Genomic DNA, 25,509 nt, shown 5'->3' with positions numbered 1-25,509 from the left:
GTCGCTGGCTGGTGGACTCTGCCCTTGCTACAAGTTTTCCTCCTCTGTGCTTAATCTGAATCGGTGGACTGAAGCCTCAGGCCCTATGAGCACGTTCTCATGAATGATTTTTCTCTCGACTACCTCCAGAACTTGAATTCTTGAGCAGGCAGCCCACGCCACAGAAATAAACCACAGGCTCCCACACCTGAGGAAGGAGCTGGGGTTATAACACAGACTATCACATTTTTCTCCCAGGCTGCAGATGTAGCTATTATTAACATATTCTTAACATATAACATGTCATATTGTTCTGCTGTCTCTGAATCGCTCTCATTCTCCAAAATGTTTACTCTTTTATAGGACTTCAGAAACTAATCAAGACCCACTCAAATGGGTGGAGACATGTTGTCACCTAATCCAACTTACCAACCACTCTTGATTAAATTACATCTCCAGGGAGATGATCGATCACAGTTTCAAACATACAGTATTGAATAGCGATTATTCTGCCTTTATGAAATGGGATTTAGATTAAAACATGGCTTTTCAAGGGGACATTCGTCCTTTCAAACCAGCACACACCCACAACTAAACAACCCTCTCCAGAGACACGAGCCAAAAGCCTGACCCAGCCAGCATGGCTGGGGCCTGGCCCGGAGCAGCCCCTGATACTGGCAACTTCCTCAGGGTCCTAAGCCTCCATCCCCACCTGTTGGCCACCACAGTTTACTCTTCCATTTTTCCTTCTTCCTCTCTCATGGCCCTTCTGTCTCCATTGGTCCTCTGATCCTAACTTCTTAGTGTGGTTGTTAGAAACAATAATGATTATAAAACTAATAGCAGCTATGGTGTACTGAGAGGTTATTCTGTGCCCAGGAGTGGGCACAGAATATTATTATTATATTATCTCATCTCATCTTCTCAACAGTGTTTGTGGGATAATTTTATGGCAGCAGTTTTCAAATGTAGCCTCAGGACCCTTTCACACTCTTAACAATTACTGAGGATCATAAAAAGCTTTTATTAATGTCAATTATATCTATAGACTACCATATTCAAAACTAAAACTGAGAAAGTTTTTAAACACAAGAATGCACAGCACACAGTGACATGACATCATCACTCATCTTAGCACCTCTGGTAAACTCCACTGTACCCTGGGAAGAGAATGGGAGTCACAAAGACAAATAGCAGCTTAATATTATTGTTAAGTGGTGAGGACTTTGCCAACCCCTAAAGGAAGGAAGGGAGGGAGGGAGTGGGGGAAAGACAGAGAAGGAAGGAAGGGAAGGAAGAAGGGGAGGGGGAGGGGAGGGGAAGGTGGGGAAGGGTGGGAAAGAGAGGGGAGGACAGAAAAAGTAAAATAAACTTAGCCTTGAGGAGCACAATCAATCTACCCAAGGCCACCAGTGAAGAAGTCTGGTTTGCCCTAGGTTATGCAGGACTGCGGCTCCCACCTTCCCTTCTTTCTTTACTATGGTCTACACATGAACAACACTTACTTTCACCTCCTCAACCACCACTTTCAAGTGAGGGCATCCAAATGCTCACCTGCAGGGCTGATTCCTCACTTGAGTTCCTAGAATCTGGCTCTCCCACCAGCACCCTTGAAATAAATCAACTCATCAACAGGACCCTCCAACTCCAACCAGGCCCTTATGCATTCCTGACTTTGGGAAAGATCGTTCTTCCACCTAGGAAGGCTCCAAACCACTAGAGTCTTCCTTGATTCCTCCACTTCCCCGTGTCCTGCTGACTGGTCTTCAGAATGCCTCTTGCAAGTACAAAGCACAGGATATAAAACAATGTACATTATGTTCCTACACAGAGGAGAAAAAGACTGCATCCAGAAGCACCAAAAGTTTAAGACTAGTTATCTCTGGATCATAGAATTACGAGGGATTTGTGATTTGATTTCTTCAGTACACTTCTCTGCATAGCATAGTTTTTCATACTCAGGCATTATTTTCACATTCAGAAAATATAACAGTAACTTCTTCAGGGTTTTGGTTGTAAGTTTTGTCCCTGGACTATGCCCTTTCCTATTAAAACTCCAACATAGTGTAGAATCAAATTGTCACAGAGTCATGTTTAAATTCTCTTTATGATCTTCCTGCACTGTCTCTGCCCACCCAGTATGCATCCCTGAGCCTTGGGGTCTTGCATCACCAAGTAGTGGCAATAAACTTATCAGATAACAGTATGTAAAAGGCACAATGCGAGGTAAACAGTAAATACATAACTGCCAAATTTTTAAAACCATCAGTAGGTCTCAGGGCTGAATAATAATAGCCAATATTTATAAAGCCCTTGGGACCCACAACTGTGAGCAAGTACTGCCCATCCAATCACCACATCAGGCCCATGAGTTGGGTCCTGTGAATATCCCCATCTTACAGATGCAGAAAAGTGAAGCTCAGAGCAGTTAAGTGCCAAGGCATAGTCAGGAAGAGGCAGGGCTGGGATTCTCCCTGTCCGAGAGAACTATCCACCATAATGAGCCTGTTCTGCATCTGTGAGGTTCAGTATGTAGCTATCTGAGCATCTGAACTGTGACTAGTACAACTGAGTAACCAAATTTCTCATTTTACTTCATTTTAATTTAAATAGCTGCACTGGACCATGACTGATATACTGGCCAGCATAGGAGTCTGGAGAATAAAAGTCCAAACTACCACGTTTAACAAAGAAAACACCACGCCTAGCTGACTCTCAACCAATTCTTATAGAGAGCTTCCAATTAGTCTAAAATCCCTAATAAACTGTTTATATTCCCACTTGTCAGCCACCACCTGCCCTCCTTTCATCTAAGCCTTCTGTAAAATAAAGGGGCCATAAGAATTTAGAGTAAGACAGAATTGTGCATCAAACCCAGGCTCAGAGCATCCGGGCTGTATGGCCTTGGGCAGGCTGCCTCAGCCTCTGAGCCCTGGTTCCTCAACTGGAGAGTGGGTTGACAAAGCCTACTTCAAAGAACATCCCACACAGAGCCCTTAGTAGACACTCTCTAAATTCCCGGGTGGCCCCATCTCCACCAGCATTTACCGCACAAGGATTCTACTGTGATGTCAGTAGACTCAGCACCTTCTCTACCAGTAGACCAGCCTCCCTGGAGGCCATACGCTGTGGTCATCAGTAACTGGTGAGGCTACAAGTCACCATTCAAAGGGCGCTGGAGGGGACCTGAGCCAGCTCAGCCCAGCATTATTAGCTGAGGGGTCTCAGTCTCCCCTCAGTAAAATGGGGATAAAAAGACCTCACTCAGTCAGTTGGCAGGAGGAGGACAAGAGGTTCCTGAGGTAAAGAAATGAGCACAGTGCTTGGCACGTAGCCTCCCATACTTAAAAGATGTCTGTCATCAGGATCTCAGATCTGTGAGACTAAACACAAACTATTCTCTCTTTGACACAATCTTGCTCAGGAAATGGGAAGATGGAAACTAAAATCTCAACCCCAGTCAAGATACAGCTGGTGTTTTTTTCTTCTTTTTCTGTTTGAATTTGAGAAAAAGATTAAACCTCTCTCAACCTGAGAGGCTAATCTGAAGAGAGTCTAAGAACATCAGAAAATGAAAGGAATGGGGCAGCCTTGCCTCAGCAGATAAGAAGGCACATTATAATGCTATCACCTGGCACATTGCCAGCACTCCATAAATATTTTTTCAGTAAAATATTTTTTATGATATTTGACTTTGAAAAAAGTCACGATAAATTACAAAAATAACAGTAATAACATCAACCAGCCTTTATAGAACTTTTGCTATAAATCAGGCATTGTGTGGAGAATTATACCTATATGCATTATCTCATTCAAGCTTCACACTGGAGTTTTTCAAACTGTCGATTGCAATTCATTAGTGGGCTTTGAAAACAATTTAGCATTTTTTAAACATAATGTAAATGTGATGTAATGCAATGTAATAGAAAAAAAGAAAAGAGAATTGTGTGTGATAAGGATAAATGCTTCAGACCCAAGTTCAATTCCTGACCCATGGACTCCATCAAAAAATAAAAGGTTATTTTCAACAAATGGTGCTATATTAATGGGATAGTCACATGGAGAAGGATTAAATTTGACCCTCACTAAAGAGTATACAAAAAAAAAGGAAGTTAAAAGGCCAATGATAAACAGACAAATGAGTCAACAAATTTTATTTTGTTATCTCTTTGGACCAAAAAAATAAAATAAAATAAATTAGATCCTATAAAATCATACAAAATGAAACCACTAAAAAAGAAAAGATAGGCATAAGAATCATGGAAGACTCCACAAAGAAAAAGTTCTACAGATAGAAAACATAAATGCCAGATGGTGGCCAAAAAAAATTATCAACAATATTAAGTTTCTGTCCACCTTTTGCTCATTTTTAAAAGGACAGCTGTGACTTCCCTAAGAAATTGAATGAGCAATGTCTCTATACTCCCCAATCTATAAAATGGTGAACACTAACAGTCTCTGTCTCCTAAGAGTGTTGCAAGGATTAAATGAGATTCTGTACCTGACTCTTGGCAGAGTCTGGTGCATAGCTAAATCTCCACAGGGTAACTGCTATTTTGATGATGCAACAAAATCGTTCCTTTGCATTTGCCACTACTGCTTCTACCCCACAACCAAAAACCAGAAGATAGTAAAAAACAAATCAGCTCATGACAACCTGCCCAGAACAAGCAGCAGGTTATTCTTTAGCAAGACAATTGGTTATAACTTCGTTCCTAGCTCAGAAATTTGGTCCAGCTGGGTATCCCACCACCCTGCACAGCCCCAGCCTGGCTGCATCAGGTGTCCTCACTTCCCAAGCACTCCAGGCCTTTCTCCTTTAGGTTGGCTGCTTCCCTTTTTCCCAAGTTTCTGCTACTCTAAAACTTATTATTAAAATGATATTTTAGGGTGCACAGTTGGTTTAGTGATAGAATGCTCGACTGCCATGCAGGAGATCTGGGTTCGATTCCCAACCACGCACCCCCCCCCAAAAAAAAAGATGCTAAAATGATATTTTAACAACTTCCTTCAATCCTCTCCACAATCAGCTGTAACAACTTCTTCCACCAGTGCCAATGACTTTTTTTTTATTGTAAACCTTAACAAACATACATTCTTGATATACAAACATTCTATACAGGGTCTGCAATCAATGACTCACAATATTATCACACAGTTGTGTATTCATCAACATGATCATTTTTTTTGAACATTTGCTTCTCTCCAGCAAAATAAATAAAAAAGAAAAAACTCATATATACCATACCCCTTGCCCCTCCCTCTCATTGACTACTAGTATTTCAATCTACTCAATTTATTTTAACCTTTGTTCTCCCTATTATTTGCTTATTTTTTATCCAAAGTTTTTACTCATCTATCCACACCATAGACAAAAGGAGCACCAGACACAAGGTTTCACAATCACACAGTCACACTGTAAAAGCTATATCATTATACAATCATCTTCAAGAAATATGGCTACTGGAACTCAGCTCTATAGTTTCAGGTACTTCCCTTTAGCCACTCTAATACACCATAAACTAAAAAGGGAATATCTATATAATTCGTAAGAATAACCTCCAGGATAACCTCTCGACTCTGTTTGAAACCTATCAGCCACTGACACTCTATTTTGTCTCATTTATCACTTCCACCTTTTGGTCGAGAAGGTTTTCTCAATTCCTTGATGCCAAGTCCCAGCTCATCCCAGGATTTCTGTCCCACATTGAGAGAGAGGTTTATACCCCTGGGAATCATGTCCCACGTAGGGGGGGAAGGTAGTGAGTTTGCTTGCCTTGTCGACAGAGAGAGAGAGAGAGAGAAACCACATCTGAACAACTAAAGAGGTTCTCTGGGGTGACTCCAAGGCCTAATTTTAAGTAGACTTAGCCTATCCTTTGCAGGTATAAGTTTCAAAGGGGTGAACCCTAAGATCGAGGGCTTGGCCTGTTAATTTGATTGTCCCCACTGCTTGCGAGAAGAGCAGGAATTCTCTGGGATTTATCAGGGCATCACACTAACCTGGACAAACCAACAAAATCTCACACCCTATTCAAGGTTCCATGTACTTATGGTGTTTAATTAAACTGACCACACAAGTTAAATTAGGAAATGCACTAGTCAAAATATAAATTTTGCACCAAATAAACACTTCTCCCTTTAGTGCCAATGACTTTTTTTTTTACTATATATCTTTACTAGAATAAACATCGACTTTTTTTTTGTAGTTTCTCATTCTTTTTTTTTTTTACTGTGAAATACAACATATATACAAAAAAGCAATAAATTTCCAAGCACATTTTAACAAGTAGTTATAGAACAGATTTTAAAGTTTGGTATGGGTTACAGTTGCATGAGTTTTAGTTTTTTCTTCTAGCTGCTCCAAGACACTGGAGACCAACAGAAATATCAATATAATGATTCAGCAGTCATACTCATTTCTTAAATCCTACCTTCTCTGTTAAACTCTTTCTCTTTAAATAACATATATACATAAAAGTAAAAACGTTCAAAGTACATCACAGCAATTAGTTGTAGAACAGATTTCAGAGTTTGGTATGGGTTACAATTCCACAATTTTAGGTGTTTATTTCTAGCTGCTCTAAGGTACTGGAGGCTAAAAGATATATCTGCATAATGAATCAGCAGTCATATACATCTACTTTTAAACAAAAACTAAAATATTCATTAATACAGCTAATGTGCCAATGACTTTTTAAAGTTAACTATTTAAAACTGATAAAGCTTGGAATTATCATTGTAAAACAATGCTTAAGCAAAGTAAAAATTCAAACAGTAAGAAAAAGAAAAGACTTCTCACTTCCTCTAACAGATTCTTCTTCATCAGCCCTCTTAGAAGTACCATTGTTAAGTTTACTATGAATTTCTCTATACAGACACAGCCATGTGTGTATATACATTTTTTAAACACATGTACACACAAAACTCTACTGTACTACATGTGTATATATGTGGATTCCTTGCTTTTCTCACCTAATCCCCTATCTGGGAACTCTTCAGCTCAATGCATTCTTTCTAAGTGTGCACAGCATTGCATCAAATGAATGGGCCATCATTTAATTAACAAATTCCCCATCTATGTACATTAAGGTCATTATGTCTTTTTGTTGTTACAAGCAATGACATAGCAAACATCCTCACACATACATCTTGGTAGGTAGGAGTAAAATCCACGTAATAACTTTCTAAAAATGAAATTACCAGATCAAAGGTTTTATAAATGTCTAACTTTGACAGTTACTGTCAAATTTCCCAATATGAAATTTTCAAATATTTCAATCTCTATGCTACTATGTCCTAATATAAAATAATCTGTCACCAGCATTTGGTGATGAGTTAAATATTTACCAATCTCACTGGTTAAAAAGTGCCTTCTTAGGGTGGGCAATGGTGGCACAGTGGCAGAGTTCTCACCTGCCATGCTAGAGACCCAGGTTGGATTCCCTGTGCCTACCCATGCAAAAAAAAAAGTGCATTCTTATTGCTGTTATAATTCGCATTTTTTACCTTATGAATTAGGTCAAGTACTTTTGTTCAGTGATTTGTCCTACTTTGCTATCAACAACTGTATCAACAAATCTCCTTGATAAGCTCACCAATGCCCTTGTCTCCAAGACCAAAACCTGGCCTTGCTCTCAACTTCATGGCAACATCTCAATAATGTTTGACACCTACCACCACCTCCTACTTCAGGTGGTCCACCACCCTTCCTGGCCATGACAATTTGCTGTGCTGGTTCACCCATACCAGCTGCAAGCCAATCTTTACCCTGGAATCCTAAGGATAGGATTCAGCTGTCAACTATGGACAAAAATTTTCCAAATGTCAATATTTCAATCACCTGAACCATCTGCTGAACACCTCCCACAACCATCTGTTGAACACCTCCCACAGGGAAATGGACGTCCTTCCTGCACTTCAGATAACCATCAGGGTCAGAACACACAGAGCCTCACTCTGTGCTGGACCTTGGGCTTACAAGACAGCCATTACATCTCATGAAGCTCTACACATCCAAAAGGGAGTTCACCAGCTTCACCTGTTCACCTTCCCCAAACCACTTCTGCCTCCTTGAGCTTCAACCCTCAGTTAATGACCATACTCAATTACCCCTCCTCCCCCTTCCCCTCCAGTGAGCTGCCAAATCCTGTCAATTCTGCCAATGGACTGTCTCGGTGCATCTATCAGGTCTTCCCATTTCTACCTCTGGCCCAGGCTGCTGCTTCCTTGCCTCTTTCTCCAATCCCGGTGCCAGCAGAGTTCTCTGCTGGGGAACACAAATATCATCGTGTCAATCTACCTCCTCCAAGTACTTGCTTTCAGGACTTGTTTCCTTCCTTCCTCCATATTCTCTGGGCCCCAGGCCTACACTAGTAAGGCAATGCGCTCTAAGCATGCCTAACAGGCAACCTGTGTTTGAGAGTCATGCAGGACTAGTACCTCCCTTACCAGACAGTGGGTTCCTAGAAGACATTCTCCAAGCCTCAATTGCCTTGCCCCCAAGACAGAACCCAGCACAATGTTGTGCATTTGGTAGGCACTTAGTAAAATGCTTTTCAAGTTAATCAGTACAATCTTCTAGTATGTGTTCATATGATTCCAAAGAAGGTAAGGAACCTCTACACAAATGTAAATCCATATTTTAAATATATCTTTTTAAGTCATCTAAACAGGATCTGTTTATCTTGTATGATTGAGTATTCATATTCTCTTAGGGTCTACAAAAAAAGTCAAACTCCTTCCCTAAACAGCTTTAGAAAGAACTTGAAAATCATAAAAGCACTCATTTCTAAAAGCATTGCTTTCTGAACCAGAATAATGACTCCCTACTTGTCAACAGAAAAACAGATTCAGTTGAGCCCAGGTGTCCAGTTCTGGCGATCTCTTGATTTTATGGCCTTCTCATGCCCCAGTAGGCAGGCAGAACCACCAAATACTGACCATCACACGTGATAAGGCTAAGGTGGGAAGACCATACCGCAGGTCAAATGTCCAGCAACTCCACTGAGAAGGCAATAAAAATAAATGACCTTGTGTGAACCCTGCCTGACAACTCAGAAAACACGCATTTAGGTCTACTTCATTCTTCAAAGTTAAACCAGTTTAAAAAGTAACTCTTCTCAAGTATCTTTTTAAACTAGTTATAAAAGAGGTCACTGAAAAGGAAGGGCCAATTATTTTTTGGCAAATGAAGAGTCAAATGATTCTGAAAAGCATTACTTTGTAGAAATATATGACAAAATTAACTTCTAAATGTGCTTGCATGTCTTCCCACTCCTCTTAGCACCAGCATGTTTCAAAGACGTGTACCCAAAAGTGTCCTTGACTTTTGTTTCAAGAGTCAAAACTTTGTCAAACTTTTCCTATTCACCCTTTAACATGAAGCTAAGAACTGTTAAGTCACTGATCGGGACGTTAGGATACACATTCAGGGAATCGAAGTCATCTCTTATTAAGAGATTAAAATGTAACATCTTTAATACTGAGAGAACTTCTGAGCTGGCACAAATGAGGCGTCTTCCCGAGGCCCGTGGGGCCCCATCGCCACTCCCACATTCCCCCAGAGGATTTTATATCTTCAGAGAAGTGATCGCGTGATGCTTTTTAAAGGGGGAACAAGCAGACCTCCTCAACTTAATGGGACAGCGAGAGCTTCTAGGAGTCTTCTCCGTGGCTTTCCAGCAAAGTACAAAGTCCTCAGGGGCCCAGAGGCCGCGACCAGGGCCCAGGAACCCGGCACCCGGCCCAAACACTTCGGTCCAGTCCAGGCTGGCCTTTGAGCGGAGCTGGAAGGGAGAGGAGTGCGGCGGCGGGGAGGGAGTGCGGCGGCCCCACTCACCTGCGATTCATGGGCCGGACCCTCACCGCCACCTTGACCGATGCCATCGCTCATGCCGGCCCGGCCCGTGCGGGCTGCCACCTGCCGGGTGCCCAGCAGCCGCCCGCGACTTCGGAACCTCAGCGCGTGACTCCCGCCCACTTCCCCTCAGCACCCGCCCCTCGGCTATCGCCCGGTCCCGGCGCCGGAGCAGCCCCACCTGCCAGGCCACTGAGCATGCCCAGCGTAGCTCGGCTCCGCGGCTCCGGCCCGCACTATCCTGGCGCCAGGGTTTGGCGGCGGCCGGGAAGCGTGGAGGGGCGGGGCCGGGACGACCTGGCGCCGCAGCCAGAGGTCGAGAAATCTGGCGGCCTGGTGTTGGGGATCTTGGTGAGCCAGAGCGATCGGGGTCGAGGTGGTGTCAGGAATTATAAAGCTCATCCTTATCCGCCAATAAACTGGAGGGGGGTGGGGAGAAAAAGCCATCGCAGCAATTTAGGGCCAGAGCAAGGACCACAAGCCCAGAGGCTGGATTACCCAAAAACACACTTTTTCGGCCCTTACCAAGGACCTGACTTTACTCCCCAAGCACAAGTTAGCTCATCCATCTTACAGACGAAGATGTATCACAGCTGGTTACTAGCTAACCCAGCAAGGCCTTCTCCGCTACCCCAAGACGGTCCAAGCATGTGTTTTGAACCCATCAACTTAGGTGTAAGGAGAAATGAAAAATCAAATGGGCACTGGGTGTTCTAAATGCGAGCAATGTAACGTTGTTACATTGGATGAAATCAGATTTGGGGGGAGTAGTTTTGCACTTGGGTTGCAATTTAGTAGTTACTTTTAATTATAAGGGAGTGAGGGGTGAGGACTCCCGTTTTCTGGTTAAGGCTTGGGGTCTCCCTTAGAAATGAGATCCGAACCAGCCTCTTAAAGTGACGCCCTTTCTGGGAACCCCTCGACACCTGTAGTGCCCAAATCCATTCATTAATTCAACCATTCACGCATGCATCCTTCGTTCGCATCCACCAGGCAGGGTTACCTGCAAGTCACGTTAACCAAATCATCAGCTCTGCCTTCCTCTTGCCCCTTTAAGGGCCACTCAGCACATACAGCTCCCCACCCCACCCCGCCATCCCCACGACCCCACCTTCCCAGCTCCGCATCCCACAGCTGACAGACGGGAACAGTCAGACACACTGAAAACATTGACCTGCTGTCAAAACCAATACCTGTGCTCTCCTGGTCAACCCTGACCACCACACCCCTAATGGGGCCACAAAGAGATGTCCCACTTCCACCCTCTCCCCGCCGGTATTCCACCCCCTTCAGGGCCCCCCAAGAGCTGGCAGGCAGCAGACCTCCTTCAAATGAAAGGAGCAGGACCAGATAGAAGGAACTGCTCCCCTAGAAAGCCGAGTTACAGTGGAACCCCAAGGAGTCAGGTAGGGTCCCTGGGTTTGAGTACCAGCACTACTTTGGGGAGTCCTCCGACTTGCATGTATTGGGAGCCTCCGAGCTTTTGCATTATCTGCATTATCTATCACTCCATAGAGTTGGTTACTGCATTGAATGAGATGATGTCTTTAAACACGTGACCCACTTAGTAATCATTATTTCATCACCTTTCCTAAAACCCCACGGCTAGCTCGAAATCACAAGGCCCCCTCTGTTCCTTTAAACCCTAAAGTTCCTGGAATTGAGCTGGGTGCGGATCCCACCACCCGGCTGCGGGAAAACCCGGCGTACGGGACTATAGAGCCGGCAAGCTGGCCGGGCATGCGCGGTGGCGGCTCGCAGGTTGGAGGCGCCACACGGGAGCCTGCGCAGCAGGGGCGGGGCCCCACCTTATATGGGAGCTGCGTGGGGACAAACGGCGTGGGCCGCGCTCCTGGGAGGGCGTGGCTGGGCGTGGCTGGGTGGGGCTGACTAGGACGGGGCGGGGCCGAGATAGCTCCCCTGTAAGCCCTCGTCTCCCGCTCCCGGAGCCCGGAGGGCGCGCCCCCACTAGGCTAGCCCAGTTCTGAGGAGTATGGTGCTAAACTTTTTAGGGGAGTGCCAACATACTCATTAAAGCGGTGTTCTGTGTTTGGGGTCTTCATAGCTGGTTGCTTAGGAGGTTTTATGCACTTGTTCATTCGTTTCTTTATTTTCAGCAACCCTCAACGTGTGCATTAATACCCTAACTCACGTGAAATAGTCATTAGGCACATATCAGCCCATCACGTCCCGGCAGAAAGGCTAGATCCCAAAAGCACTCCTAGAGCTTTTCAATACGAATCGATAAGGATCCATTACACTGCAGATACAACAGGGTCTTAAACAGAGAAACTTCTAGTGAAGAGCGAAAGAAGTTTCTGAAAGGGAAAATCTATGATAAAATAAGGGTTGGCTCATCTTCTCAAACTTTAATGCTTAGACAAATCACCGATCTTGTTAAACTGCAGATTCTGCTTCCTTAGGTCTGAGTGAAGCCTGAAATGCTGAATTTCTAACAAGCTCCTGGGAGTAGAGGCTGTTAGTCCAGAACCCATACTTTGAGTAACAAAGGGTTAGATGATCTTAAGTAAAATGTGTGTGAGCTCTGAAACACTAATAGTGAAAAACACACACAGGGGCTCTTAATCCGGGATCCAAAGCATCAGTGACTAGAAATCAGGGGGCCCATATCAGAGATGTATTGCTGTGCCCTAAATTCAATGGCTTAAAATAAAAGTCATTTATTATTCACCATGATTCTGTGTTGCTTGTTTTACCTGGGCTGGTATCATGAGGCTGGGAGATAGGGATTGGGCTCAGCTGGTGACTCTCTTTTTCATCTTCAAAAAGTTTACTCCAAGTAATGCAAGGGAGCATTCCAAGAGGGCAAACCCATTGCACAAACTTCTATGGGTGTCACATTTGCTTAGGTCTCATTAGCCAAAGTCAGTCACAAGGGAAGCCCAGAATAGAGTGGGAGGGACTATCCACGAGGAGGGGGTTTTCCTGGGAGTGATTAAAAGTAAACAATCTACCATAGGGTCCTGTGAACTTAGATGGGGGAAAAAGTTACATCATTGTTAGCCCCTAAATAAAATGTTAGTAGTATCTGATACTTTGACACCACTAGAAAACATAATATTTTCATGTTAAATTACAATGATTGCAGCTTTCTCAAATTGTCGTTACGTATATTAATAATTTGAAATTATGGTAGTCATTAGGCTTGGCACTAGATTTTGTTGTTTACTATAAAATCAAGTATTATGCTACCACAAATTTATTTTCCAATATTTGGGGATAATTGTATTTCAATATAATTTGTTTTCCTTGTAATCCTTTATATTTTATTATATTTTATTTCATGCACTTAAAAATGCTATTCTGAAAATGTTGCTTAACACCGACAGCCAAAAGGGTCCATGGCACAAAAACATTTAAGAACCAATGATTTGGAATTTCGCTGGAATGGATGAAGGGCATTTGTATTTCCCAAGAAGGTTAAATGGTGATAGAAGGAGAAGGAAAAATTCTTGAACCCAAATGGTATGTCAAAAGAATGGAGTATTAATTCTGTCACCAATAAGACTTTTGTGGATGTGTGTACATTTTGTTTTATTTTGGTTTGGTTTGTTTATTTTGATATAGATTATTTGGTTTTCATTTATGTTGCATTCTTCCCACCTCCACCCCCAATATTTAGCGATCTCATTTTTACCAAATAGTTGTAAGACCTTAAAGCAGTGATTTAAACTCCCTGGGTCTTAGCTTCTTTATCTCAAAGTGAGAATCATTCTGCCTCACAATATTTGAATCATCTTGAAATACTGTTATCAGAAGAAAATACTATATCCCCAATAATTACAAGTTTTTCCTACCTAATCTCTAAGGAGTAAAATTAATTTACTCTCTCACAAACATGACTTTAAAAACCTTGCTAATCCCTCCTATATTCTGGAGCAGCTAGAAGGAAAACTCTGAGATGACGATATGGTAGCCCATGACAAACTGTGGGATCTAGCCTGTAACTATGTGTTGAAGAGTGCTTTGAAAACTATTGTTTTTTCTTTCTTCATTTTGTATATATGTTATATTGCAATTTTTTAAAGTTTCTTTAAAAACCTTGCTAATCAGCAGACTGGCACACTTGATTTGAGTCATAGGATACAACTGACAACTCAAAAAACCCACCTGTTTTTCTATGTAGTAGGAGGTTTGACTTCAGACATTATATTCCACGGTATACTTAGTAACTCCTTACAGGAGTCTCTTACACCGGCACTTAAATTGAATTTAAGAGCTATGTGGTGAGCCAATAAACGAAAAGTTGTGTTCTCCTAGTTTTTAAGCAAATTATATATAACAGTGTCAGAGACAGAAATAATAGATGAGAAATTCAAACTAAGCATCGTTTTCATTTTCTAAGTCAGAAGATTTTAAGATAATTTGAAAACACTTACTTTGGGGCCCAAGAATGAAAGCTGAGCTCCAAAGTAGCAAGGAAGAGAATCACAAAAATCATACTTATTTATTTTACTGCAAGGCTATATGTAGGTAACCATGAAGCCAGCTTTCCTTTACAACAGGAGTGCATGAAGAAATCACTGCAGAGCCAATATTGTTACAAAATCACAGTAACTTTATATACTAAGACTTTCAAAAAGATTGTTTTAAATTGCATATAACTTTAAATATATTCAGTAACAGGGTGGGCCACGGTGGCTCAGCAGGCAAGAATGCTCGCCTGCCATGCCAGAGGACCCGGGTTTGCTTCCTGGTGCCTGCCCATGTTAAAAAAAGAAAAGAAAAGAAAAGAAATATATTCAGTAACAGTTCAGAATTGATGAGGTTTATTATAGAGTCTATGGCAGCAAATGGACTTCCTAAGTGTGAGGCCACGTTTAGTTGAAGTAATGGGGAAAAATTTTATGAATGAATTCGTTTGGTGGAACAGAATTTTAACACCCAAGATGGATGAGGTCATGCCACTGGCAGAGGAAATACCTTGAAGAAATGTTTAGACTTGGGAGAGTAAAGGTCCTGCTCCAGAAGAAGTGCGAAACCTCTTTACTTGAAGCACAGTGGGAAAGGTATAAAAATAGTTATCAAATGTGCCCCTTCCAGTACCCATATCTTGCGGTGCCACTTTGCATCTCCTGTCAACCAGAGGTGGAATCCATTTCTCCACCTATTCAACGTGGCTGGTCCTGTAGCGTTCTTTGGTCCATGGAATACAGAAGTGACTGCATTATTTTCAAGCCTAGGCCTCCAGAAGTTTGCATGCATCCACTCCCATACAGCAGACCCTGCTGCTGCCATGTGAGCAAGCCCAGGCCAGTCTGCTGAATGATAATGTGACCCAGTTAAACCCATCACCACAACCAATACCCAGCCAAGTACCAGACACAGGAGGGGGCCACCAGGGATGAGCCACCTCCAGCCAACTCTTCAGGTGATCTTAGACGTATGAATGAGGACAGCAAGCATACCTGAGTCCATCCAGATCAACAAAATCACCAAGCCCACCTGTAGACTAACGAGCAAGACATAAACGGTTATCATTTAAGCCACTCAGTCAGGGAGTGTGGTATATACATGTCATTATTTGTATCCAAACACCTCCTGCCTTATATAATAAGAAAGATTTTAGATGGCTTTGGTAATTTAGAGGTCTTTTTAAATCGTATAGAAATATAAGCATCATAAAAGTGACTTCTTGGTCATTTCTTATATTACACATGAGACAATGTTCAGGGTGGCAACGTGGTGGCCCCACCCCAACCATGGCATGTAAATAAATGCAACAAATTCCTGAAAGAATGTTCTGTGAGCATGTTCCCTGCATTTCCATCTCTGAGCCTTTCCTCTGACTGTGCATCCTGAAGGAATGCCTTCTCCTCTCATCTCCAATGTCCAGTTCTTCCTTTAAGTTCTTGATTCCATAATCCTCCCCTCTGCACCACCTTACAGAGATCACTCCCACTCCCAAATGTTTTTTGGCATGGTCTGCACCACACATCCATTCCTCCTTGGAGCATTTTTTTAATTGTGAAATATAACATATATACAAAAGGGCGAAACATTCAGAAGTACATTGTAGCAGGTAGTTATAGAACAGATTTCAAAGTTTGGTATGGGATACAGTTCCACGATTTCAGGACCAGCCACGTTGAATAGGTGGAGAAATGGATTCTACCTCTGGTTGACAGGAGATGCAAAGTGGCACCGCAAGATATGGGTACTGGAAGGGGCACATTTGATAACTATTTTTATACCTTTCCCACTGTGCTTCAAGTAAAGATTTTCCCTTCTAAGGACTCCAAGACACTGGATACTCAAAAAGATGTCAGTATAATGATTCAGCAATCACACTCATTTGTTAGAACCTACCTTCTCTGTTATAACTCCTCCTTCTCCTTTGATTCTTCTTCACTGGAGCATTTTTAAAGTGGTGAACTGTCTCTCTCTTTCAATGAGAAGTTCAGATCTTCCAGTTTCCTGTTTTCCCAGACATGCCAGCTTGGAAAATGTTTAAGTTGAGCATTAGCAAAACCAAAACAGTCATTGCACTATCTGTTTCGATAGGTGGTCAGTGTATAAATATCAATTCTATGCGATGATCTCTGGCCCATTTTTGTCCTTTTTTGTTCCTTTAACCAAGTCATAGCATAAAGGTTATGCCATTTGTTACTGTCAAGCTTAATTAAGCCCCTTATAATTTGTTAACCCCGGTGCCTTGTTTGTAATTAACATCGATTAAAACAAACTAGTACAAAATAGGCCATCAGCACTTTCTAGAAGTGCTGATTACAATTGTATTGGTAATTCAATACAGTATAGAAGATGGCTGGGAAGCAATTTGCACTCTCCTTATATAAGGGAACAAATGCTACAGTGCAACACTAAGCCAAGAAACCAAATACATCTTTCTCGGGATTCAGCTGATTAAACTTTCACTGTTAACCCACCCCATGGCTGGTATAACCCCTGTGTAGGATCACTGAAGGCATAGCTCCAAGTAACTTGCCTACTTGCATTCATGGGTAGAAAGAGGGAAGCATTTCAAAGCTGACAGACAGATGGTGGAATGTCCAGTCACAGCAAAGTAACCCCAAGGCTCATGACAGACAACTATGATGTGGAGATCTTATTCATTTTGTAGTTCTGGGATAAAGTCCAGGGCTAAATGGCAGCAGGTTAAACCATGAAGATGCTTGGCAGTGAGTGCCCTGAGCCATTAGAGCCTAAAAGCTCCGAGTGACTAATAACCTCCAATGACCAATAAACTCAATCTGTCCACCAAAAAAATAAAAAGGCTCTTTTCTCAATTATATTCAGTACCTTTTCTCCCTGTTTTCACCAATCAGGAAGCTGTTATCGCATCCAGTTTAAGGGGAGTCCACCACGCTCACATGGGAAGATGGCGAATTGCAAGAGGAGAATGGATACACATTCAAATTTTGTGTATTTCCAGGAATAAAACTGGAGTGTTTGGGATCTGCAGCTGTTTTCATTCTGTATACAGTAAGCAAGAGGGACTCTGCCAGAATGCACCCCAGGGAAGGATTGAATGGGATTGATACCATGCAAATCGATTGCTCCTGTTCAGATGACTTGATAATGAAGCAATGGAGTTATTATGGGTCACTGTTATTGCTCCAGAAAGTGGACTATGGAAATCATTCAAACGCTCTAAGGGGAGTGTTAGTACAAAGCAGGGGGTTCCAGAGTCGTGGATGAGATTTGTAATGTTGATAGAGGTCCTGAGATGCCAAGACTTCAGTGTAGATGTATGACTTGTCAAGAAGAAATCTGCTGGATGAAACAATACAGAGAAATTGGCTGAAGGTCATATAGCTTCTAAGTACTGAAGCTGGGGTCTGAACCTGGATGTTTGTGTCCTCGGAGCTCAGATCTTCTCTTTTGCCCCTTCCTCCCCAGCAAGAGATGTGATGGAGAAGGTGCTCAGAATGGAAAAGCAGCTGTCAGAGGCAGAACTGAACAGAGAGAGAAAAAGACACATATACACATGATACAAAAGGTCAGCCTTAAGCTAAGAATGTGATGTTAGTGGCATTGGTCTTGGGTCTCCAGCCAGCCTTCCCTTCCTGCTCAGGTTCTCTTAATCAAACACAACAGGGTTGAAGTGAGCCATTTAATCCTCTTTCTCCCAGTGTCTCATTCTCTCTGTTTTTCGGAGTTTTACAACAAGCACAATATATACCCAAGCTTTTTCTTTTTTCACTTATTTTCTAAGTAAGTTTTAAAATAGATTCAATGGAGTACATGGCACATATCTTGAGAGCACAGTTTAGTGACTCTTTTTCATATGTAATGCACCCGTGTAACCATCATCCAGAAAGGATTAAGAACATTTCTACCACCCCCAGAAGCCTCCCTTGTTCAAGGTAAGTATTGCTATTTCAAATTCATGTTTATTGAGGTATCATTTACATACAATAATAGCCACCCTTTTTGCTTTACAGTTCTGTGGGTTTTGATAAGCACACAGTTTTGTAACCATCAATATTATCAGATGTAGAGCAGGGCTATCACCCAAATTCCCCCATGCCCTTTGGTAGTAAATCCCCCCTCCACGTATCCCCCGGGCGTCACTAATCTATTTCTGTCCATATAGTCTGCCTTTTCTAGAAGGTCATGTAAATGAAATGCTAGCCTCCCACAGTCTTCCTTTCAGGCTCCTTTCATTTAGCATAATGCATCCAGGAGGCAACCATGTTGTTGCGTGTGTCGATGTTTCCTTCCTATTTATCACTGAGTGGTATCCAATCATACCACAGTCTGTACATCCATTCACCAGTTAAAGGACATTTGGATTGTTTCCAGTTTTCTACAATTATGAATAAAGTCACTTCAAACATTCGCACACAGGGTTTTGTGTGAACATAAGTGCATCTGTTTCATGGGACTGCTGTAATAAATCACCACAAACTGAGTGATTTAAAAATTAATAATGAGAAATTTTTTTTCTCATCATTCTGAAATCAAAGTGTTATCAGGGCTCCCTTGGAAGGCTGCAGGGAGGCTCCTTCCTTTCCACTCTCCTGATGGCCCCAGACACCACTCTCCTGATGGCCCCAGGCATTTGTTAGCTTGTGACAGCTCCAACCTTGGCCTCCATCTTTACATGGCCATCTTTTCCCTGTGTCTTTCTTTCTGTCTTCATGTGGCATTCTCTTTCTCTGACTGCATGTCCAGATTTCCTTCTTCTTAGGACACCGGTCATATCAGATTTAGAGCCCACCCTAATTCAGTAGGACCTCATCATAGTTAATCACATCTGCGAAGACACTATTTCCAAATCAGGCCACATTTTGAGGTTCCAGTGGACATAATTTTTTTTGGAGGGGAGGACATTATTTGACCTAGTACATTAAGTGTTCATTTCTCTTAGGTAAATACCTAGGAGTGGGATGTCTAGCTCTATGCTAAGTGTGTGTTTAACACTATTAAAAAAAAAAAAAAAACCCACCAAACAGCTTCCCATAATGGCTGAAACATTTTGCAGCCCCGTGTGAGAATTTTAGTTTCCCCACATTTTCGTCAGTACTTGGTGTGGTCCGGGATTTTTTCAATCCATTTTCTTAAGTGTATGGCACAAATTTCTGAAGCTGAACAAACACATTCATAGAGTGCTATCAGAGAAAACTTCCAACAAAATCCATCTTAAACACCTAGCTATGTCTAGGAAACCTACTTGCTGTGAATGCATTAGGCAGTCCACATTAATGATCCGAACTGGTGTTATTTCTACTCATTCAGTCCAATTTTGATTAGCTGTCTACATCTCAAGCAGCATTAATGCCAATTTCCTGAGCACACTTGCTTAAAGGTAAAGCTCCTATAGCGTACTGACTGCTGCCCTCCAAGTTATACCTAAATGTTATGACGCTTTGCTTCCTTTCGGCATCCTTAAAATGCCCAATAGCCTTATTCTAATCGTCCTCATTTAGGTGTGTTTTCAGTACACAGAAATTAAAGTATCCCTCTACCTTCTACTTTCAAGAATATAGCTGTCAAAAACACTCCTAGGCGGGAGCAAGGAAAAAGATTCTTCACTGCAGTCAACAAAATTGTCCTATTTCAGGAGCTGGCTGGAGAATTCGATCACTTTCCCTGTTCTGCCCTCCATATGCACATAACCGTAAATTGCAATTCTCAGGGAGTAAATGCAGCTGATTTTTCTGTCTCAGGGAGAAGCATATGTAGTCAGAATTTGGTCCTCTTGGATTTGTCACACAGATTCCCCACTGGCCCGGTGCTTCTCTCTCCATCTCATTGCTAACGCTCTGCTCATTTGCATCCGACTTTTCCATCTGTTCGGCTAATGGTGTGCTGTCAGCGTTGAGACAGCTCTGTGCGCCGCCACCTGTATATTATGTACCCATTCCCCACCAGCAGCTATTTCCATCGTTCTGCCTCATCCCGAAACAAAGGAACACACCAGACAATCTCAGCTGCATCTTTAAAAAAAAAAAAAAAAAAAAAAACTTCCTATTTTAAATAGGTAATACAGATGTAAGGAACAAATTCAAAAGCGAGAGAAGGGTATACGGTGAGAAGTCTCCTCCTATTCCCTACCCCAGGTGCCCAGTTCCCTTGTTCAGAGACAGCTAATGTTACCAGTGTCTGGTGCCCTTCCACAAAAAGATACTTTTATTGTTTGCACAAGTGGTAATATGCTAAAACACCTTTTTAAACTTGCTTTTCTCACATAAAATATTTATCTTGTAAAGCATTTCAACTGAGAATATTAAATATACCTCAGTAGACCTGCCTCATTCATTTTTAATTTTAGCATTTTTTTAAATTGTGAAATATAACACATATACAACAAAGCAATACATTTCCAAATACATTTTACTGGTGGTTATAGAACAGATTGTAAAGTTTGATATGGGTTACAGTTCCACGATTTTTCATTTTTTCTTCTAGCTCCTCCAGGACACTGGAGACCAACAGAAATATCAAAATAACAATTCAGCATTCATACTCACTTGTTAAGTCCTGTTTTCTCTGTTATACTCCTTCTCATTAAATACCATATATATATATATATAAAAGCAATAAATTTCAAAGTATAGCACAACAATTAGTTATTTAACAGTTTTCAGAGTTTGGTGTGGGTTACAATGCCACAATTTTATTTTATTTTTTCCTTTTTTTTTCTCTAGCTACTCTAAGGTACTGGAGGCTAAAAAAAATATCAGTATAATGACTCAGCACTCATACTCATTTGTTAAACCCGACCTTCTCTATATAATTCCACAATCACCTTGGATCTTTAGGGGTATTTGGGCTATGCCCATTCTGACTTTTCCATGTTGGAAGGGGCCATTAACAATATAGGATAGGGGGATGGAACTAGCTGATGTTCTGGAAGGGCTGCCTTCTCTGCATTTCAGGACTTACCTGATCTAGGGAACCAGCTGGAGGTTGTAAGTTTTGGAGCGTTACCCTACTGCATGGAACCTTCGTAGAACCTTATATAATGCCACAGGTTTTCTTTAGGATTGGCGGAAATTGTTTTGGTTGGGTTTTGGCAAGTTATGATAGGTAGCAATGTCTAACTGAAGCTTGCATAAGAGTAACCTCCAGTGTAGCCTTTCAACTCTATTTGAACTCCTCAGCCACTGATAATTTATTAGTTACACCTTGTCATGGTTAGGGACAGGTGTCAACTTGGCCAAGTTATGGTACCTGTTCATCTGATTGGGCAAGCGCTGGCCTGTCTGTTGCAATGAGGACATTTCATAGGATTAGGTCATGATCACGTCAGCTACATCCACAGCTGATTCCATTTGTAATCAGCCAAAGGGGAGTGTCTTCTGCAATTAGTGATGCTAAATGCAATCATGGGAAGCCTTTTAAGGAGGACTCAGAGGAGACAGGTTGCATTCCTGCTTTGGCTGGTGAGCCTCTCCTGTGGAGTTCATCCAGGCCATCCATCGGAGTCATCGGCTTCGCAGCCTGCCCTGTGGATTTTGGACTCTGCGTTCCTACGGTCACGTGAGACACTTTCATAAATTTTATATTTACAAGTATTCCCTGTTGATTCTGTTTCTCTAGAGAACCCTAACTAATACACACCTCTTTTCCCTTTTTGGTCAGGATGGAATTGTTGATCTCATAGTGCTAAGGTCAGATTCGTCCCTGGGAGTCATCTCCCACGCCACCAGGAAAACTTTCATCCCTGGATGTAATGTCCCATGTAGGGGGGAGAGCAATGGTTTCCCTTGCAGAGTTGGGCTTAGGGAGAGAAAGGCCACATCTGAGCAACACAGGAGGTCCTCCGGAGGTGACTCTTAGGCATACCTATAGGTAGGCTAAGCGTCTCCACTACATACATAAAAGCAATCCTCAAGATCAAGGGGTTAGCCTATTGATTTGGGTGTCCCTAATGTTTGGCACAGTATCCAAGGTTTCCACGGTGACAAAGTTTAGTAGTTCCATAATTTTTCTCCCATCCCTCAAGGGACTTTGCCAATACTTTTTTGTTATCTGCTTAATATATACTCTGGGATGTGTCCAGGCATTAAATTAAGCTATACAGGATTAAAGGCTTTTATTCTTATCCTGGGCTCCCTGTGTCTGAGTTGCTAAAATGATCTATCCAGACAGGTTGAGTTAGATTATGTGCTACAGAAAACCTATGTTCTGGACATAATAAAACTTTCTTCCTTTGGTCTCAAAGAGTAGGTGAAGATCTAAAATACATGCAATGTCTTCCTTCCCCTGTATTCTGAATTACCTTAATCCCAATCCTATTGACTTAATTCTTATCTCTAAATACTAGGTTATACATATATAAAACAGCCCCTCAAAATCCAGAAATAACAATTACCACTCCGGACTAATTGTGACTGCCATGAGTTTACAATCTAGGCTCCAGTTTTCTTACAAGTATTTTCTAAATGAGATCAAACAATATTTGCTCTTTTGTTTCTGGCTTATTCTGCCTCACCAAATGTCCCACAGGTTCATTCACCATGTTGCATGCCTCACAACTTCATTCCTTTTTGTAGCAGCACTGTGTTCAATCATATATTTACACCATCGTTTGTCAATCTACTTCTCAGTCAGTGTACCGCCTCATTCTTTTTAAGAGTTGTGTAACGTTATGTGTATATTATAATTTACTTTACAAAAAAAATTTTTTAAGTATCTAAAATAATTACTTAATGGCTTAAACAAGACACAAGTTCATTTCATATAAAAGATGAGCAGAGTTAGATGGCTCAGGGCTGGTGTGACTATCTACAATCTCTGAGATCGAAGATCCTTCTAAATTATTGTTCCTCTGTTTTTAGCATATGGTTTCTCTCATATTTCAAGATGGTTGCTTAAGCTCCAGCCTTCACTTCTGCATTCCAGCCCAAATAATGATACATTCCCTCTCAGTAAGGGTACTTCCCAGAGTCTCACAAAGCTCTTTCAGTTAATTCCATTCTCCAAAACCTAGTCACAATGCCACACATAGCCACAAGAGAGAATAGAGAGAAAGTACATTCACAATTCCAGGGCCCTATTTAAAAAAATGGAGTTCCATTAAGAATGAACAAGGATAGAATAGATAGATATTAGAGTACAACAATCAGTTTCTGCTCCAAAATTGTTTCTAGACATTGGCTTTTACATAGAGTGTGCTAAATATAATAGATGCCATCTTGCACATATGTGGAAAGATATATAGAATTTCTGGGTTCCAGGGGTGTGTATTTTAATTTTCATGGCTATTACCAAATTGACACCCACTGACAAGGGACCAATTCAAAATGTCTATCTCCCCACATCCTTAACCCTGAGCCTGTTCACACTTTTTGATCATTACAAGTATGAGGGCTAAAATATGGTATTTCCAAGTTATTTTTAACAGCTTTTCTCCTACATTTAGTAAACTTAATTTCATTGTGGTTGTTTTTTTTCCCCAAATCTCAAAGAACCTTTTGTATTTGAACTGTTTCCATCATTTGCCCATCAATCCACTGGGTCATTTCCTTGTCACTCTGTAAAAATGAATTCTAAATTCATTCTAAATTGGGGGAAATTAGCATTTTGGGAAATATTCATTGTAATAGTTTCTCATTTGGTTTTGTTTATCATAGGCTTTCTTTCCATGCAATTTTTTTTAATGCAGTAAAATTTATCTCTTTTCATCGCTTCCCGGGTTTGTAACATTCTTAGGAAAGCACTTCCTATGATAAAATTATAAATTTTCTCAGGGTTTCTTTTCTGTAGTAGTAATAATGATTAGTTTTTAAAGATCTTTGTTCCATCTATAAAATATTTTCATATGAGAGGTGAAAAGGTTCCAACTTGATTTATGTTAAATTGACTTCTGGTTATCCTGGTTCCACCCCACACTGATTTGATATCTTGATAATTGGGCTGCATCTTAAAGGGAGGCCAGTAGCTCTTATTTACCTAAGATTAGTACATCTTAATTCCATGTTCTATCTGGTATACCCTGTACTGTCATTGAAATTATTCATTGTTCTTCAAAGTTACACGTTGTATTTGTGTTCAGTTGACCAATGAGGAAAGTTAAGCAATGAGAGATTCCAGCATTCAGGCTCATAGTCACAGCCTAGCTCCAGAACCATAGAATGCTAAATGGCAGTGAGGTGTTGGGGAGCAACTCAGACTTTCGGGGTGCACAGACTTGGCTGAATCAATTACGGGTCTTTGGAAGCAAGTCTTATGAATTCTTTTGGGTCTACGATCTTACGTCATGTTCCTTGATCCTTACAGTGGAGATTTGCAGGTGTATTGGGGATGCTCAGGGCAGCAACACCTGTGGGGGAGTAAAAGCAACAGGACTCGGCAGAGTGAGAAGTTGGACTATGATATAATCGCAACAGAGACTCCAGTTGTTGCTTCTTAAGCTCTGAACTTGGGATAATCCTTCAGTTTGTCCCAAATTGAGGCAAGGGGATGGGGTCTTTGAACCCCTTCAGGCTGTGCCCAGGAATGAGGTCTAAGCTTAGGAGAGGAAGCCCCTTGCTGCTAAAGGCGACTGGTAAGAGGGACTCAGCTGCGAGGCATCAGCAGTCTGGGAATGAGTGGCACGGTGTGGGCTGCGCATCCAGCATCCACTACACCCACCTAAGCAAGGGAGGATTTAGTGATTAGATTTTGGGAGTAGCTCACAGCATGAAGAGATGGCCTGAAGGAAAGACTGTCTCAGGAAATACATGGTCCAGAGTAACCATGAGGATCTGGAATGCAGGAATAAACAAGACAGTATCTTCAGGCAACAACAATGCTGATGAATCAATCCCCGCCATCACGATGCCATTTCTTTCAGGATTCAGATTCCCGGGAAAGAGTCTACTTGACCTAACTTTGATCACATGGTTGCCTCTTGGGCAGAGGAAGGCATGGCCCTTTGACAGATAGTCCCAGGAAGGTTGTAACAATGTACGAGAAGCAAGATTCCTGAAAGGCCAATTGAGATGGTATCACCAGAAGAAGAGGATGGATACTAGAAAGGCAGAAACAGCATGTGTCAAATGGGCCCAGGCCATCTGGGTTGGATTCTCAGTTTTGGGTGTCCTTGGACAAAGAGCTTTAAGTCACAAAACTACCTGTCTCATTGAAAAGGAGAAATATTATCTACCTCATAGAATTTTTCTTGGCTTGATATATCTATATTGATCTATATGTATGTTTGCATATATTTGTGTGTATACATGCATACATTATGCACA

General features: G+C 41.7%; 1 protein-coding gene across 9 annotated transcripts in view; it reads right to left on the bottom strand.

The window, feature by feature from the left end:
• Window positions 1-9,965, bottom strand: part of KIF16B (kinesin family member 16B) — a 370,689-nt gene extending 360,724 nt beyond the window's left edge. For 5 of the 9 annotated variants that reach the window (XM_077115078.1, XM_077115089.1, XM_077115081.1 and 2 more), the window contains exon 1: window positions 9,821-9,963. In XM_077115078.1, the coding sequence (XP_076971193.1) occupies window positions 9,821-9,867 (47 nt within the window). In that variant the 5' untranslated portion in view covers window positions 9,868-9,963. Of the gene's footprint in view, window positions 1-9,820 lie in introns of all 9 variants that reach the window. The other 4 variants (XM_077115060.1, XM_077115069.1, XM_077115063.1 and 1 more) reach the window with 1 other exon arrangement.
• Window positions 9,966-25,509: the final 15,544 nt, after the last annotated feature.

The sequence above is a fragment of the Tamandua tetradactyla genome, chromosome 1, assembly GCF_023851605.1.
Source record: "Tamandua tetradactyla isolate mTamTet1 chromosome 1, mTamTet1.pri, whole genome shotgun sequence".
NCBI classification, from domain to species: domain Eukaryota; kingdom Metazoa; phylum Chordata; class Mammalia; order Pilosa; family Myrmecophagidae; genus Tamandua; species Tamandua tetradactyla.
Note: the sequence above shows the minus strand (reverse complement) of the source record. Positions and strands in the feature narration are given on the sequence as shown.